At 33.9% G+C, this 16,755-nt stretch overlaps 1 protein-coding gene across 1 annotated transcript in view; it reads left to right on the plus strand.

The window, feature by feature from the left end:
- The first annotated feature begins 1,419 nt into the window (after window positions 1–1,419).
- LOC129231149 (glycine receptor subunit alphaZ1-like) overlaps window positions 1,420–16,755 on the plus strand; it is a 69,415-nt gene continuing 54,079 nt past the window's right edge. The window contains exon 1 of the mRNA XM_054865396.1: window positions 1,420–1,503. Coding sequence (XP_054721371.1) covers window positions 1,424–1,503 — 80 coding nt within the window. The 5' untranslated portion in view covers window positions 1,420–1,423. The remainder of the gene's footprint in view (window positions 1,504–16,755) is intronic.

A 16,755-nucleotide genomic window follows, 5' to 3' on the forward strand; every position in this document is an offset into this window, starting at 1 on the left:
AATACGCAGTTGCGCAAAAACTGTAATTAGAAATTCCTACTTTTGCAGCTACAACAATGCAATTGGAGTTGGGGCTAAGATATACTGCGATCTTATCTAAAAATCTGCACTAAATCTGTGGAAATTTTGTTTCTTCAGCTAAAAATTGGATTTCCCACACTTTCAATAAATTGCAATAATTTTAGTTCCGTATGAGTTTGTTTCCCTAATGCTAGCGGTCCCCTAAAAGTTATCGCGTTCCCTAGAGGAGAGCGTGCCACAGATTGAGAACCGCTCTCTGCTACAAATCGAATTAAATTAACGATTTGAACTGGTAGTGTATGACAGGTAATGCAAAAGCTTAGACAATGCAAACAACTTTCTGCAGGGGAGAGAGAAATTTTGTTTCCGAAAATTGCAGAGAATGCTTAAAACTGCTTTGACTACGCGTCTACCGTATTTTAAATCCTTTGGCGCTGCCACAGAAACTACCAGTTTATAAAACGCATTTCTTCTGGAGATGGATGACGAAATTTGGATTTATATTATTATTATGAATTTAAGGGAATATGATCTACGGTACAGGTTGCGACATTGAAATATTTATGGCGGGGGGGGGGGGGGTCGAAAGGGTTTTGATCTCATTTGGGGGGGGGAAGCTTCGCAACATATGAGGGGGTACACCACCCACAGGGAGATAGCACCCGTGATGCTTAACTCATACTTTTATACATAGGTAGTAAACACGCTGGCCACATTGAAACTTGACCCCCCTTATAAAAATTTCTGGATCCACCCTTGAACTACAGTGACGCTACATTATGTTTTTACATAGAAAAGAAGTTGGCACGTTCCTGTACTTTTCTTTTCTAGAAATGCGAAGCATTTTTCATGCCTTTGTTTTCTTTTTTCAAAATGTGTAGTCTTTCTCATTCCATATTTTCTTATTTCGGAAATGTGAAGTATTTCTCATCCCATACTAGTCTCTTTGGGAAATGAGAAGCATTTCTTACCTCGTACTTTTCTTTACGGTAAATATGAAGATTTTCTCGTCCTATACTTTTCTTGAAATGTGAAGCATTTCTCATCCCATACTTTTCTTTTATGGAATCGTAAATTACTTCTCATCCTATACATTTCTTTTTAGGAAATGTGATACAATTTCTGGAAAACTGGACAATGAAAAGCTGCACGAAGACATTGACTGAAATATAATCCAAGTGCATTGAAATTGTTCCTAATACTACTTTTAGTATTGTTCTGTGATGCAAGCCGAAAGATCCTCTTCTGGGGCCTGTTTCTCACGCTTCTCTTTGAAGAAACTTTTGTTCCGGATATCGCTGCAATATATACCGTCATTCTTTTAACTTAATGCAAAATGCTCACATGTATTATTGTGCAAGTATTCTGAAAACATAATTAGTGTCGGATTTTTCTGGCTTTAATGTGGATTTTATCCCTGATTGCAGCTTTTTTCTTGAAACTCGAAGTACCAACGTTTGCAAACCCTCAAGTCACAAACAGGTAAGCATTATTTTTTTTAAATTATACTTTCTTTTAGTACTATGGAGAGCATAATTTAAACTTGAAGCTTTAGGTAATGCAATGGAAGCATTTTGTACTAGTTTCATAAATCGGAGTCATTAACTGCGAAGATATATTTACTCTAAGTTCGGAATTGCCATTTTCTGTTGCAGCAATACCACACACACACTGGGGGTTGGGGTACGCCAGGTACTCAAATTGATTCGTTTTTCACTCTGAGGCATTTTCGTGCTGCATTATCGTTCTTTGTTTCATATTATGTTTAGTCAGTGGCGGATCCTGTCGATTGTTTTGGGAGGGGCCATCCGAAATTTCTGAACAAACTCCCCAGGGCCAAATTTAGCTTCATGTCGCCCCTAGGCAAATTTGAAATTTGTCGTCCCCCCCCCTAAAAGAAGCAAAATATCATTGACTTAAAAAAAAACGTTAAAAAGTGTTCCCCAGATTCAAACTGTCAAACTTATGAAGAAATGATGGTGTTTCGCATTTTGATGCGCCCGATGAAATGATCACAGTGATCTCCCAAAAAATTTTTTATTCGGCAAATACCATGATTGAAAAACATTTGACTTTCATAAGATGTGTGAAAGTAATCATTATTAAATTACGAGAAAAAATTGTCTCTGTGGAAAATGAAAGAATGCCAATAATTTACTTTCAAGAATAACAATTTAATTCAAAAAATGTGTATTATTATTATAATAAATTTGCCGCCCCTGAAAAGTTTGCCGCCCTAGTCTACTCTGCCTATTGGGAAATCGGGCCCTGATAACTCCCCATAAATTTTATTAAAATGAAGTTTTAACTCAATTTTCGGGGTATTGAGACAGGTGAGGGGGTGGATTTAGGAATCTCCCTCGAAAATGCTTCAAAATTTAAATTTTCGAGTAATTTTTGAAAATTAGGAAACTAAAAACAAATTTTGTCTATTTTTGATGATGTAGGGAGAAAGGTCAGGTTTCGGGCGCTGGCCCAAAATACTTTTTGAAAATAAAGTTTAGAAACCAAAATATTTTGTCAATATACATTGAGAAGTTAGAAGAGGAGGGGTGCTCTTCTAGCTCTTCAGCTGTCCAGCCTAAAAATGCACCTTTAGGTAATGTTGGCTTACATTAAAGGAAGTGTGAAGGTGCTTAGAATCCTTCCTTCCTGGAAATATTTTGCCTTCGAGGCTCTAAAAATTCGATTTTTAACTATATTTATGCATATTTTAGAAAGGGATGGAAGATTCGTGAGCTCCTCCAAAAAACCTCCTTTTAAAGCTATCATCACGCTGTAAACTAGGGAGGGAGGGGGTCCTATCAAAACTCGTTCGTAATTGAAGTCCCAAATAAATTCAATTAAGTTGCTTTTAAGCAAGTTAAGTGATAAGGGCTGTATAAGCTAGTTTCCGTTGACATTTTTTCCAAATAAAAGACTTAAAATGCAATTTTTTTTTGCTACATATCAAGGCATTTGTGAAAGGGCATGGGAAAAGGGGGTTCTCTTATTAGTTTCAAAATTAAAGCCATAAAAACAAAAATGTTGGGCTCTCTTTGGTCTTGTGAACAATAGGTATACTCTGAGAACAGCAGTATTTAGAGATCGTCCAAGTGTCTGTAGTTGGAATCAAGAAATGAAGTAAAAGATGGAGAAAATTTTTGGAAATAAAAGTTTTGTTTTGAGGATAGGGATATAATTTATCTCCCAATTAAGACCTATACTTCTTTTCCAGTAAAATACATGTGTTAAATTTTGTTATCTTCTCATAATATTTTTTTTCGTTTTTTTTCCTTAAAAAAATTCCTACAATCACAAGGCTTTGGGAGGGGCCATGGCCCCCATGGCCCCCCTCTAGATCCGCCCCTGTGTTTAGTATTAGTTTGGCTCTAATACTGGAACTCCGACGGACGAAGGATTTAACAATTTCATTTGCTATAATAGCTGTAGCATCTCTCAGCGACAGATATATTATTTTTAGCTTTACTTAAAATAATTAAATTTAAAGAATTTATTAGTACACTTTAACTAAACACAGCTTTAAAAAAAATCACCAGTTCGTGATAAAAATTAAAAATGCAATTGAAATAGCATTAAAAAAATGAATTAAAGTCATGAAAACTGCAATTGAAAATGCCGTTGGAACCGAGTTATTCTGGTGAAAACAGTACAAATCGACACTTTTGAATTTTTTAAAACAATTTTAATATTAACCACCAATTTAGCATTTTTTTAAATCCTCCATTAAATTGTGTTTTTACTAAATAGGGCTTTAAAAAAAGTCACAAATTTGAGAACGAATTTTAAAAATGCGTTTGAGATGGCATTAAAAAGTGAACGAAAGTTGTAAATGCAATGAAAACTGCAAATGTAAATGTTACTGGATTTGGGTCATTCTCGCAAAAACAGTGCAAATCATGTCTGACACTTTTGAATATCTTAAAACAATTTTTGTAACAATATTAGGTATCCAAGCTTCAAATTGTTAGGCGTTAAAATGTGATTTAAGATCATGTTAAAACGCCACAGGAATGAAAAAAAAAAAAAAAAAATCAGTTATATTTTTCACACAAAAAGTAATTTTAACGATAGAACTTGAAAAAAACCTCCTAAAAATCTTGTATTTTTTACGTAAGAACATTTTCTATAGTTTATATTTTCCAATTTTACAGCCGTTTTGAAAATGAAATAAACAGTTGAATTGGAAAGTTTTTTTTAAAATTTGTATGTGCTTAGTTAGCCATATTGCATTCTGCAGTTAAGAGACAAGGTAAGTCTTATTTTTTTCCCGATACTTAAGTCGAACTCTTGAATATCTACTACGTTACATTTGAATTAATGATTTAAAAAAAAAATCTTTTCATAAAATCAACAAATGACTGAGCTGGCGGTGTATTTCATGTAAAACTGAATGAGTTTTGAAATCATTATTTCATTTTATGTTTGTTTTGTAGTTGTTATTGTTCTTTATGATTAGAATGTTTTTTTTTTTCATCTCTTAGTTATCCACTCCGTTGCACTGTATAATAGAGTGGACAAAGTATTTTTAAAGTAAAACACTTATGTACAAACCATTGATACTTCATCGTACACAAATAAATGGGAAATCTATCTTTAAAAAAATGCGATAAATTGGTTGTAATTTAGAAAATTGCTGAAAACAATCAGAAGTGTCAGTCATAATCTGTTCCGTTTCCGCTAGAATGACCTATTTATTTAAGTAGACCATCAGCACGAACGTAAATATTTACCAATGTATTTTTATCTTCTCGACACAAGCTGTTTGTTCAAAGGAAGTTGTAAAATAATACTAAAGCATTAGTTTTTCTTGTTAGAATCCTTCTATATATGTACAAATTTCGATTTCTTTTTCAGTTAACCCGAAGTATTCCATACTTCGTCGCGTGCATGAAATATTAATGCAACCTTTTCTTAGAACAACTTTCAATAGCTGTTACATAAAAAAATGTTCTATTCTATTGGGATCCAGTACCATTGTCCTCCCTCAAAATTACCCACAAAACCTATCACGACAGGAAATCAATATGTGAGATAAAATTACGCGCAATAAACGTAGTAAAATATTGTTTGAATAGAATGATGAAAAATGACTTCTTTTCATGATATTCCTTTTATGTTTCAAAAAGAAAAGAATGACGTATATCGTTTCATCATTGCTTACATGGTGTAGCATTTTTAAAACAACTTTACATTTTGAGAGGCAGACCAAAAAGCACCTAGTTTTGAGGGGTGAAACAGCCACTTATGAACTAGAGTGACGTGATCTTCGTGACTTCTCTGATACGAAGATAATTTACTAAGACATTGTCAAAACCATTGCAAAAGATGACTCGACATTCTACAATTAGCACACCCAATCTTTCCTACAGTGTAAGAAAATTCGGAAAGTTACAGAATATTTCTGGGCAACCATCCGGGATTTTCCCGGTTTCCACCAGTTTCCTGTGAAAATCAAGTATACTTGCGACAAATTTTCCTAAATGCTGTTGTGAAAAACCAGCGTTAAAATATATTCAGCTACTTTACTAGATGTTTCTCTTCCAGCGCAGTTACGGCTCTTCCGTATGGACTGAGCCCCAAACTAGGCAAAATTCAGCCTTTGTAGGAGTTGCTGCTTGGTATTTGCTTGCTAATCTGTCTTAGCTTTGTTCATAATTGCTTCAGGAGTTCTCCTGATAAATAAAAAAGCTGCCAACTTATTACTACAAAAAATTTGGATTATTTTTTTAGGACAATTCTTGATTTATTCCAAAAGCGTGACTAGGTTTCATTTTGAGATGGTGTCTGAATTCTTCAGAAATATTCCTGGTTAATTTTAGGATAATTATGCACTTTTAACAGGAAACCGTCCTGTTTTTTTTCCCGAGATATGCTACTGGTAGAAACTAGACACAATAAATGGCCATTATTTTCCATTAACTTTTCTCCCCCCCCCCCCCTTTTTACATTGTGTAGTTTCATCTATTTAGTATCGATTATATTCAGAGACATTGCTAGGACTGTTTTCAAGGTGTGAAAATGCTCCTTGACATTTTGAATAGAAATGAAATTGATTTTAGAGAAGTGAAATATACGTTCATGAAACCCATAACAGTAATCAATTTTATAAAAAAAACTAACTTTCTAAGGATGGAAGATGACAGGAAGGAAGAGATATTCATTGGTTGCAGGGTTTTGCCACGATATATTTTAGAAATTAGCTGAACAATCAAATTTAATAATTCAAAATTAATATTGCTCTTTCGTCCATTTTCCACGATACCAATTTTTTATTTAAGATGCAAGGCGTCAAGATAGGCTTGAGTTTGACAATATTTTTGAGGCGAATTTCTGATTTTCAGTGCCTGAAATCTGCTTGTAGAAGCGTTAAAAAATGATCTGAGTGTATTGTGCTTTATGAACAATTCGCAGCTTCGGACGAAACTTTTTTTTTTGTATATTCGCTGTATTTTCTGTATATTCTGTATTCTTTATGTTTTTTCTGAACGTTTTTTCTGGGGGTTTTTACCGTGTTTTTTTTATTCTGTGTTCCGCTTTTTTTTTTCGGCGAGAAAAAGAACTACCCGTCGTCCCAGAGACTTAATGTCTCTGGGACGACGGGTAATTTTTTTTCTTCGCATTGTTCGCTTTCTAGTACTCTGATTCTTATGAAACTGTTTTGTTTATCTCCATTCAAATAAGATAAAATACAACAGATAAAATATTTTTATTTACAGTGGCGGGCCAAAAAAAAAAAAAAAAAAGCATCACATGCGAAAAATCGCATTTTAAAGAATTTCTCGAAAAATAATAGAACAACTGTTCTGTAACGTTTGTCACATGAAATGCATGCTTCAGCTGACATGTTTAAAAAAAAAAAAAAAGCCATGCATTAAAGGTTTCGGCAACAAATTAAAGGAACCTAAAACATTTTTTGATCATCTTTCGTTGCAAAGTGTAAGTTATAAATTTCAGCAATTAGTTTACACATTTTGTATAATAACTTCATAGATTTTTGTGAAAACATTTCTTTCAAAAATATAAATTTCATTTGCGTGTTTTTGGTTCATAACACGCAGAGTTTTCCAAGAGGGTGTACCAAACTTCCAGAAAAATTACAACATACAAGAGAGTAGTTATACCAAAGTTTGAAATTAATTTTTTGAAAATTTGATGAAAAATGAACAGTTGAAGCAATTAATTTCTCACCGCACATGCAAGAAAAATAACAATTTATAACGTTTGAAATTTCATAACCAAAAGAATTTGGCAGCTTATGAAAAAATTCCTGTTGAATATCATAGAAACTTAAAAATATATCATCAACCTAATGAGCTGCATTTCAATTATTCTCGAATGAACGACGAAAAGTTATAAATTAATATCTATTGAGGTGTGCGGTGAGATATTGCTTTAAATGTTTATGTTTCATCAAATTTTCAGTATTTCATTTCATATTTTAGAGTAATGATTCCCTTTGTGAGCTGCCAAGTTTTCTGAAAGTTTCGTATGCCAGGACGAAAACTCTGCATATTATGAACCAAAAGCATATGAACAAAATTGATATTTTTGAAAGAAATGCTTACATCTTCTTGAATATAAATGATACATTCACGAAAATCAATAAAGGTTATTGTGCATAGTAAGTATAACTTGCTGAAATTTACAGCTCATTCCCAACTATTTACGACGAAGGACGATCGAGAAAAAGTTACAGGACCAATTATTCTCTTACTTCTAAAGAAATTATTTAAAGTAGGAATTCTTGTAACTTCTATAACTTACCCCTAAATGCATGGGAGACTTAACTTTTATTAAAGCACGTCAGCTGAAGCATATACCTTTTATACTAAAAAAGGTAAAGAGCAGTTGTTCTAATGTTTCTAGAGAAATTCTTCAAAATGTGAATCTGTGCAAGCGGTGCAGCTTTTTTTCTTTTGTTCGTCACTGCATTATTCATGCTTAAATTATTCAAGTCTAATAAACTTCTATGCACAGCATCACTCATAAGCCTAACCATAACAGTCTAAGAGACGGACTATGTACCCTTCCGTCCGAATTATTAGTCGTTTTCCACCGTACCAATTACGCGTCTTAAATTTTAATTGAATTTTCACTCTCCTTTTTCACCTGAAAAAACAATATAAATTTCAAGTTTTGTAACTACTATTTAAATTAGTTGTATTGGGAGCGACTACTAAGCATACACTTTACGACCGTAAGAAAAAGATGTTCCGTCCGAAAGAGAATTGTAAAAAAAGATGTTACGTCCGAAAGAGAACCGTAAAAACAGATGTTCCGTCCGAAAGAGAACCGTAAAAAAAGATGTTACGTCCGAAAGAGAACCGTAAAAAGATATGTTCCGTTTACTCTCCAGGGGCACACCGAGCTTAAATATTTGGCAGAGGGAAATTTACAATTTGCCGAATGACACTCCGAATTTTACAGAATGATAAAATACGAGTATACATACCTACTACAACTACACAACACTTGCTGAGAAGAGACATTAGGCATTAAAAAATATTGCAATCTTGTCAATACTGATATCCAAAATTTCCGAATCGTAACACTAAATTTCCTGACCAAGGAACTTTTTGGGAGGTCATGGTGACTTTCCATCACGGTGCCTCTTGAATTTCACACGAATTTTCATTTTGACTTCTCATTTTAAAGATCAATCTAAGTTTCCTATTTTTTAATTGCTGTTTAATATCGCTATACTGAGAGTGAATGAACTGAAACCAGGGCAAGATTAAGGCATGGGCCCAGGGCACCAACATTTGAGGGGCTCCAAATCTGTAGGTAAAATTTTGATTTTGGACTCATTCAATACCGCACGATGTAAATACCGCAAGATGTAAATATTAAATCTAGAAATAAAAATCATCCCTGTAAAAATTTAATCTATTTCGCAAGTCCCAAAACCACTCCAAGTTCGTTCTATATTTACAACACTTTTTAAAGTTATACCATAGATAATTTTGATATTAATGGCTTTTTTCAACGGGCAAAGTTTGATGACAGCTTGTATTATCATGTTTAGTTATCGTAATACTATGTCACTTTTATTTTTTGTAATATAAGGTATCATCAAATTTAGTACAGATATGTCAATATGCAGGTGTTAAGATATATTACTGTTTTTGCATATAAAATAAGCTGAGTGTGCGGGGGGGGGGGGAGGGGCACCAAATAAATTTCGTGCCCAATGTCTTCAAAATCTTTAGTCGAGCCCTGACTGAAACAGTACTACTATGGAATCTTTACAACTCTTGCTACAATTTTCACCTCTTTCTAACCTCCTCTTTCTTTTCTTTTAAATTATAACTTCGACTTATACACGAGATAGTGCTTCATTTTCCCAGTATTTTCATTTTCACCATCATATCTGTAAATTTTCATATTTAAGTTCCTTTAAAAAAAATTAAAAAAAAAAAGTTTTTTTTTTTTTGCCTTTGTTAGGGAAACCTATTTGTTATAGAGTTTACATTACAATTAACCCTTTGAAGACCTATATCTTCAAAGGGTGAGAGTGAAGATATATATATATATATGTGTGGTGAAGATATATATCTTTGCCTCAGAGCAACAGTAGGGATATTTTAATGTTATTCCTGGGATTATATATATATATACATTATAATTTTTTATTTGTTGATTTGTAAAATAACGGTGAATGTAGGGGACATATGTGTACCACAATGTTCCTTTACATGGTTAAGCGTTTATTTAAAAGCAAAACTGGTTTTATTCAGCCGTTTTCTATCAAACTGGATGGAATGATCAGTAGCGGAATGAAGATAAGAGTTTTTGGCTGGGATTTGTGAACTAGTTTCATTATTTCCTAAGCTATGTTGCGCAATAGCAGTAATCTTTTGCAAGAGAAATAATTCCGCAGCTCGAAGGTAACAGCGGTAATAAATAACAGCATCAAGGATCTAATTCGGTTTGTTAAAAATACTGAAAAACTTCTAGCAATGCAGCTCCATAAAAGGACGAAAATGGAAGGAAACTGCAAAAGAAACTCATAATTCATTTGTAAAATTTCAACTAAATTAAGAGCATAGCTGTGGACTGAAAAGGCTGATTCAGTTAAACAGTTTGCAATTAATATTGCTGTTTTTTAGGATAAAAACTCGATTTTATTCAATGTAATTTTAATTTATTTAAATTGCAAAGATTTGAATTATCTTTTTTCTCCTATTTCTTTTGACCAAATCAATATTTGTCTTTTTCTGATCCACAAAAATAGACGTTCATTTTTTTTTGTATGAATAAATGTAGCAATTAAGCATCTTATTTCTGACTTCCATTTGTTTTCCGTTATACTCTTCACACTCCAACACGTGCAGCCAATTTTCATTGCAAATTTACGAGGGGGACCCAAAAGAAACCGGACTAATGGTGCAATGCAAATCCTAGATGTAGTAGAGTGTTCTCCAGCTAGGTGGCTCAAGTAGAGACCTTCGCAAACCAGCTGTGCAAGTGGTGTCAGTTTAAATGATAATGTCTGATCGTAGTGTTGGTTTTCTCAGGTGTTGTTGCTTTCCGCCTGCGAACTCGTTATGGCAGATTTGAAAGAACACAAACTGTAAACTTGAAATTTTACTTCCCGCTTGAAAAGTCGGCAACGGAATAGCTTACCAAATGTTTCAACAAGCTTTCAAGAACGATACTGTGCGCCGTAAGCAATTTTTGGAGTGGTTTGGGCGCTTTAAACGGTGGTAGCATGAGTGTTGAAGATCATGCTCGTTCTGAGCGCCCTTCAACGTCTCGAAATGATGAAAACGTTGAAAAAATCAGCCAAAAAATAAACGAGAATCGTCGTTTTACGATTCACGAAACTTTGGAAGAAACAAGAATGAGTTGGTGGTCGCGCGGGCGATCAGAAAAATGGTTCATTCACCATGATAACGCTCCCGTACACTTAGCCTTCACTATTAACCGCTACTTGGCCTCTCAGGGGTGGCCAGTCGTTCCTCGACCCCCGTAGTCGGCTGACCTAGCCCCCTGTGATCTTTTTCTGTTCTCGAGGATGAAAAAAATTTTGAAATGGAAGCGTTTTGATGATGTAGAGACTGTAAAAACTGCTTCGCAACGGACACTGAACATGGTCAAAGCTAAAGAGTTCCAGGGAAGCTTCTTACAGGGGAGAAAAAGAATTAACAAGTGTATTTCATCTAAGGGTGAATACTTTGAAAGAGACAAAAGAAATTTTGTGAATAAACTAATGTATAAATATTTTAGAACAAAAATCCGGTTACTTTTGGGTCCCCCTCGTATGTCTTATTTAAGTTGGTTTTCTTCGATTGTTCGATTATTTACAATTTCTCACTGTCAAAAATGAAACGCTCAATTTTGACGATTCGGCAATCCTCGAGCACTATTTCGTTATTTTCGACGATCCTTTCGTCACGGAATCACGTGATATTTGACGAAACCAGAAATCTCAAATTTTTCACGAAATTATTTCGTCCCGATTTCGTCACATTGCAGCGCATTCTGGGAGTTTTCGTTTCAATCTTGTACTTGCTCGTTAAATTATCTTACCTCAATTTATTCTAAAGGATTCATAAAAAAGGTTAGTATATATTGAAATTTGTATGTGCAATGTGCCTTCTTTTCTGTATTGTTACATTTTTGCTTAGTGTTGTGTTTATAGTTGTATTTAAAACACATTATAATTGAAAACGAACGGTTCGATTAGGTTTAGAATTCTGTGTGTGTTAACTTTGAGTCACCTCCACGTTAGGCTTAGCTAGCGTTGCTTTTTTTATTTGTAAAAGAAAATGTTGGTTCGTTGACATTTGTTTCCAAAAGCGTACTTCCTTAATTTCGTTACAAAAAAGCTTAACTAACACAGATGATAAATACAACGCTTTTATAAAAGGCATAGAACTTTGAAGATTTTAATTTCAACATGGAATATATTACATGGTTATGTGTTTTCATTCTCCTCAATGAATTTTACAAAAATAATTCTGTTAAACGAAGTGTATTTTTTAGTTTAATAATTCAAATTTGTTTCATTCTGCATTTTTATTTTCTTAAACAAATACTATATACCAATTTCCCAATATGCTTACCAGCTTACCCCACGTTGTTTATATAATCTCTTTCCCTGCGGCAGATGTTTCTAGCAATAGGTGCTTATGTTCATTATTTGTGCAGCCTTTTTTTTTACTTGCATAAAACATGAAGTAAAGTAAATATCAATTTGATGAAATCATTTTAAGATAGAGAAAATATTAATTTCCATAAAGAACTCTATCTTTGTGCTTGATATTTCAGCAGAATATTTTCAATATTTTTTCAATTTTTCCGCAAATTAAAATAAATTATTGAAGTGAAGTTTTAATGTTTAACCTCGATTTAAAAAAAAAAAAAAGAAAAGATCCTATAGCATGTTTGAAAATTGTAATAACAATAATAAGCATTTTTTGTTGTTTATTTTCCCACTTCATGCACTAAATTTATAAGTTTTTCTATATCATTTTGTGTTACATGATTTGTCATAATTATGAATTTTTCCATTATACATAGTTTCTACAGCTACAATAAATGCAGCATTAATTTTATTGCCATATTTGCCGCCTCAAGATATTGTCAACAAAAAGCGAGAAATCCCGGTCTACATTAAATCAGACTAAGAAGCATTTTATAGATGAACTTCCAATAAATCCAAATCTTTTAGTTGGAGTTGTGATTTTGCTGGATATAAAGTAAAATGTCTGAAAATTTAACCGAACTTCAATTGAAAAATTGAAAGGATAATGAAAATATATGATAAGCTTTATATATGTAACAAGTTTAGCTCACCACATTAGTCCCTCTTTTCATTATATGCCTTTGAAAAAAAATCCATTGATATCAGTCAATTAGTTCTCAAGACAAAAACAAACAAGAAAGTGCACTTTGTTATTGGGTTTCCCCTATCTTTGGCAGCTCTTCTTCCTTGGCGTTTTTTTATTTACTGGGTGAAAATTGCATATTTTAAAAATCAAATATGCTCAGCTAAAAAGTGATACTCCCTTCGTCTCCGTCCCAAACTAGTAAGTAGAGCTACGTTTGAATATTTTTGTACTAGTGATTGATTCTGATGATTTTATGATTTTGTTCGAATATTTTTTAAAGATTTCAAGGTACCATACTAACAATTAACAACTTTACTTGGCAAGCATTTCCTCTTAAAATCATTACCAGCTGAGTTAAAAAAATCCGAAGTACACACGCCCTTAAGCTACGCTCCATTTTGTAAGTACTCTATCCCCAGTATAGCGGAAAAATCAGTTTTTTTTTCTACTAAATCCCTATCCATCAGCTAGAAGGTAGCTTTATGTAATTACTAGTTATCTTATGAAATGGAGCGTGGCTTCGAGTGTTGGAGCCCTGGGTTTTTGACTCTAATTTGATAGTGGTTTAAGAAGGTAAAGCTCGGTAAGTAAATGTTGTTTATTGATAACATAGCACAATAAAATCTCTGAAATATGTGCAAATAAAATCATAATCACCAGTTTCAGTACAACTCAATTCATAAGTACTTTATTGAAACTAATTTAGGTAGGGGGGGGGGAGAGTACTTCAGAAAACATTCGTGAAGAAAACGGAACACGAAAATCGGAAAAAAAAACGGTGTATTTTGGCTATCGGTTAAAATAAAAAATAAATTAAAAAAAAATCACAGATCAACAATTTTCGCACTTTTGATTTTTTTATAACTCAAAAAAATGAAAATTCACGACTTGATGTGCAAAAGAATTAACTCGTTTAATGGCTAAATAATGCTGATTCTCGATAAATTGAAGAAACTCTAATTCTAGAATATTATTCAGAAATTAATTTCAGAAACTAACTGAGAGTCTAGCTGCCTAAATAAAAATTTTGTTCATCCGCTGTAAAAATAACTCATTCTTGCAATCTGCTTGAAAAAAAAGCTGTCAGCATTGAAATGATCATATATTTTGAAAAATATGAAAATTAAATCAGATGCTTTTCAAAGTCACAAGCGAATCGTAGCATTTTAACTTAAGAAAAAAAACCCTCAGATTTTGAAAGATATCGTGAAAACATGTTTTATTTCAGAAATAAACTGCTGAATTTAATCATAAAACTTTCCTCGGAATAGAAAAAAGATCCATGTGCATGAGGGCATACACCCATGAACTTGAACCTTTACTTATTATGTATATATTCTCTTTTTAAAACTTTTTTAGGATGGATCCAACATCACGGAGATAATCGGAACAAGGACAGACGAAGACTTTTTCATAATTATAACAATATTCTAAATGTTCGTATATTATACATTGATTTCATGTTACACATGTTTGGAAATAAAAATAAAAACTTGGGGGTAAAAAGCAAAGATATATTTTTATAATTATTTAACAAACATTACACTAAATTAATTTTACCAAAAGATTTATTTCACATCTACATTCTTTTAAGATTTATATTTTCAAATAACTTTTGCAATTTTGGCAGAGAATTGTTTTCAAAGTATGAAGTATGAAATGCATGCAATAATAAAGTTCCTGTATTAAACATAAATTTGGCCAAATAAACATTCTACATACAAGCAAAATTAATAAAACAAATAATTAATTGGAAAAAGAAAAAGGTAAGCTTTTTCTTAAGATTATCTAATTTTATTTTCTGTATCTAATTTTAGAACAAATATGTACTAACTTAAAGTTGTCCATTTTACTGTACTTTTTCTTTGAAATTTGTGGTATAAGTTGGATAAAAATCTTTTTTTTTTCCTGGAATTTTTTCATGCGATGCAATGAAGAAGAAACTTCTCAGCAATTTTCTTTCGAGCATGTATCGATCTAACTGTGCATAAAAGTAGCACATGATTTATTTTTCCAGAACCCAATGTCTGCTGAGGAAGTAGCACTTTTATATTCCCAGTAGGTGCAGGGCGATGTAGGAATTTCTACATCGTGATGCATCGCGGTGTAGCGATGTAGTTCAAACAGTTTGAAATATTCTTTCCCCTTTAGGGGCATCCCCCTCCCCAATTAGGGAAGTTTTTCCTTACAAAAATCCAGGCTTTTGTCAGATCTTTTTCTAATTTGGCACATAGGTTCTTTAATCACATGGGGTAGTACCCCATATGAATACTACCCCATGGGAAACTATCCTATGTGGATTTCCAGCATCAAAGGATATCTGGGCCGAATCTGGAAAAGATCCGACGAAAACTGGATTTTTATAAGGAAAACTCCTATGAAATTTGCCACACATAGCGGGATGAAAACTACACTTAAGAATTCCGAAACATTAAAAGACAAATGTACCAAATTTGGAACAGATCAGACAACCCCCCCCCCCCCCACATACACACACGTGGTTTCCCACTCCATAGCGGGACGAAAACGGGAATTCCCGAGCGTCAAAGGACATCTGTGACAATTTTGGAAAAGACATGATAAAACTGGTTTTTTGTAAGAAAACCCCTCATTTGGTGGTTGTCCCCCATAGCGGGGCGAAAACTACCCTATGAGAATTCCTGAGCATCAATGAACGAACCTCTATGCCAAATTTTGGAAAGATTCGACAAAAAACCGATTTTTTTTTTCAAGGAAAACCCCCATCGGGGTTGCCCCCCCTTCCACCTATACATTGACGAAAGCTAACCTCCGTGAATTCCTGAGCATCAAAGAACCTCTATGGCAAATTTAGAAAAGATAGGACAAAAACTTTTTTTATATAAGGAGAACCCCCAATGCGAGGTTGCGGTTGCTCCCCCCTCCCCATCATGGAGGGTTGAAAACTACCATGTGTGAATTCCCGAGCATTAGAGGACCTCTGTTCCAAATTTGGAAAAGATATGATAAAAACTGTTTTTTTATAAGAACCCCTCCCGTATGGGGGTTGCCCCCCATAGCGGAAAGAAAACCACCCTATGAGAATTCCTGAGCATCAAATAACGAAACTCAGCCAAATTCGGAAAGATTCAACAAAAACTGAATTTTTTGTAGGAAAACTACTATAGGAGTTGCCCCCCCCCCCATAGAAGGCCGAAAATCACCCTGCGTGAATCCCCGAGCATCAAAGAGCCTATGTGTCAAATTTTGGAAAGATCCGACAAAAATTGGATTTTTTCAAGGACCCCCCCCCCCTCCCCTTATAAAGTGATGAAAACTACCCTGCGTGATTCTTGAGCATCTAAGAACCTGTGTGGCAAATTTAAAAAAGATCGGAAAAAAACTTTTTTTAGTACGGAGAACCCCCAATGCGGGGTCGTCTGCCTCCCCCCCACATAGAGGGACATAAACGACCTTGTGTGAATTCCAGAGCCTCAAATAACGAACCTCTGTGCCAAATTTGGAAAATATCCGACAAAAATTTGATTTTTTAAAGGAAAACCCCATTATGGGGTGGGGGGTTAATTAGATACCATGGGGAGTTCAATCTGCAATGATTTGTTTTACCTTTTTTAAGAAGTTGATTGTTTGCATTTTTACATAAATAAAAATTTGCTTGACATATTTTATGTGCCTCTTTTTTTAACAATTACTTGTCTTTTTTATGGGGGGGGGGCTGCAGGCCTGTTGTTTCAATTTTTTCCCAAATATGACAAAGAGCCCGTACTCAATAAAAATTTTACAGAAAACGAACTAAAACAACGGCCAATCATGTGTAAAAACATGAATGTTCAAAAATCAAGACGGGAGGGGGGGGGGTCAATTCACCCCCTGACCCCGTAAATGACGGGCCTGTGAAAGTGACTATACGCAATAA

Source organism: Uloborus diversus, chromosome 10 (genome assembly GCF_026930045.1).
Source record: "Uloborus diversus isolate 005 chromosome 10, Udiv.v.3.1, whole genome shotgun sequence".
Taxonomy (NCBI): domain Eukaryota; kingdom Metazoa; phylum Arthropoda; class Arachnida; order Araneae; family Uloboridae; genus Uloborus; species Uloborus diversus.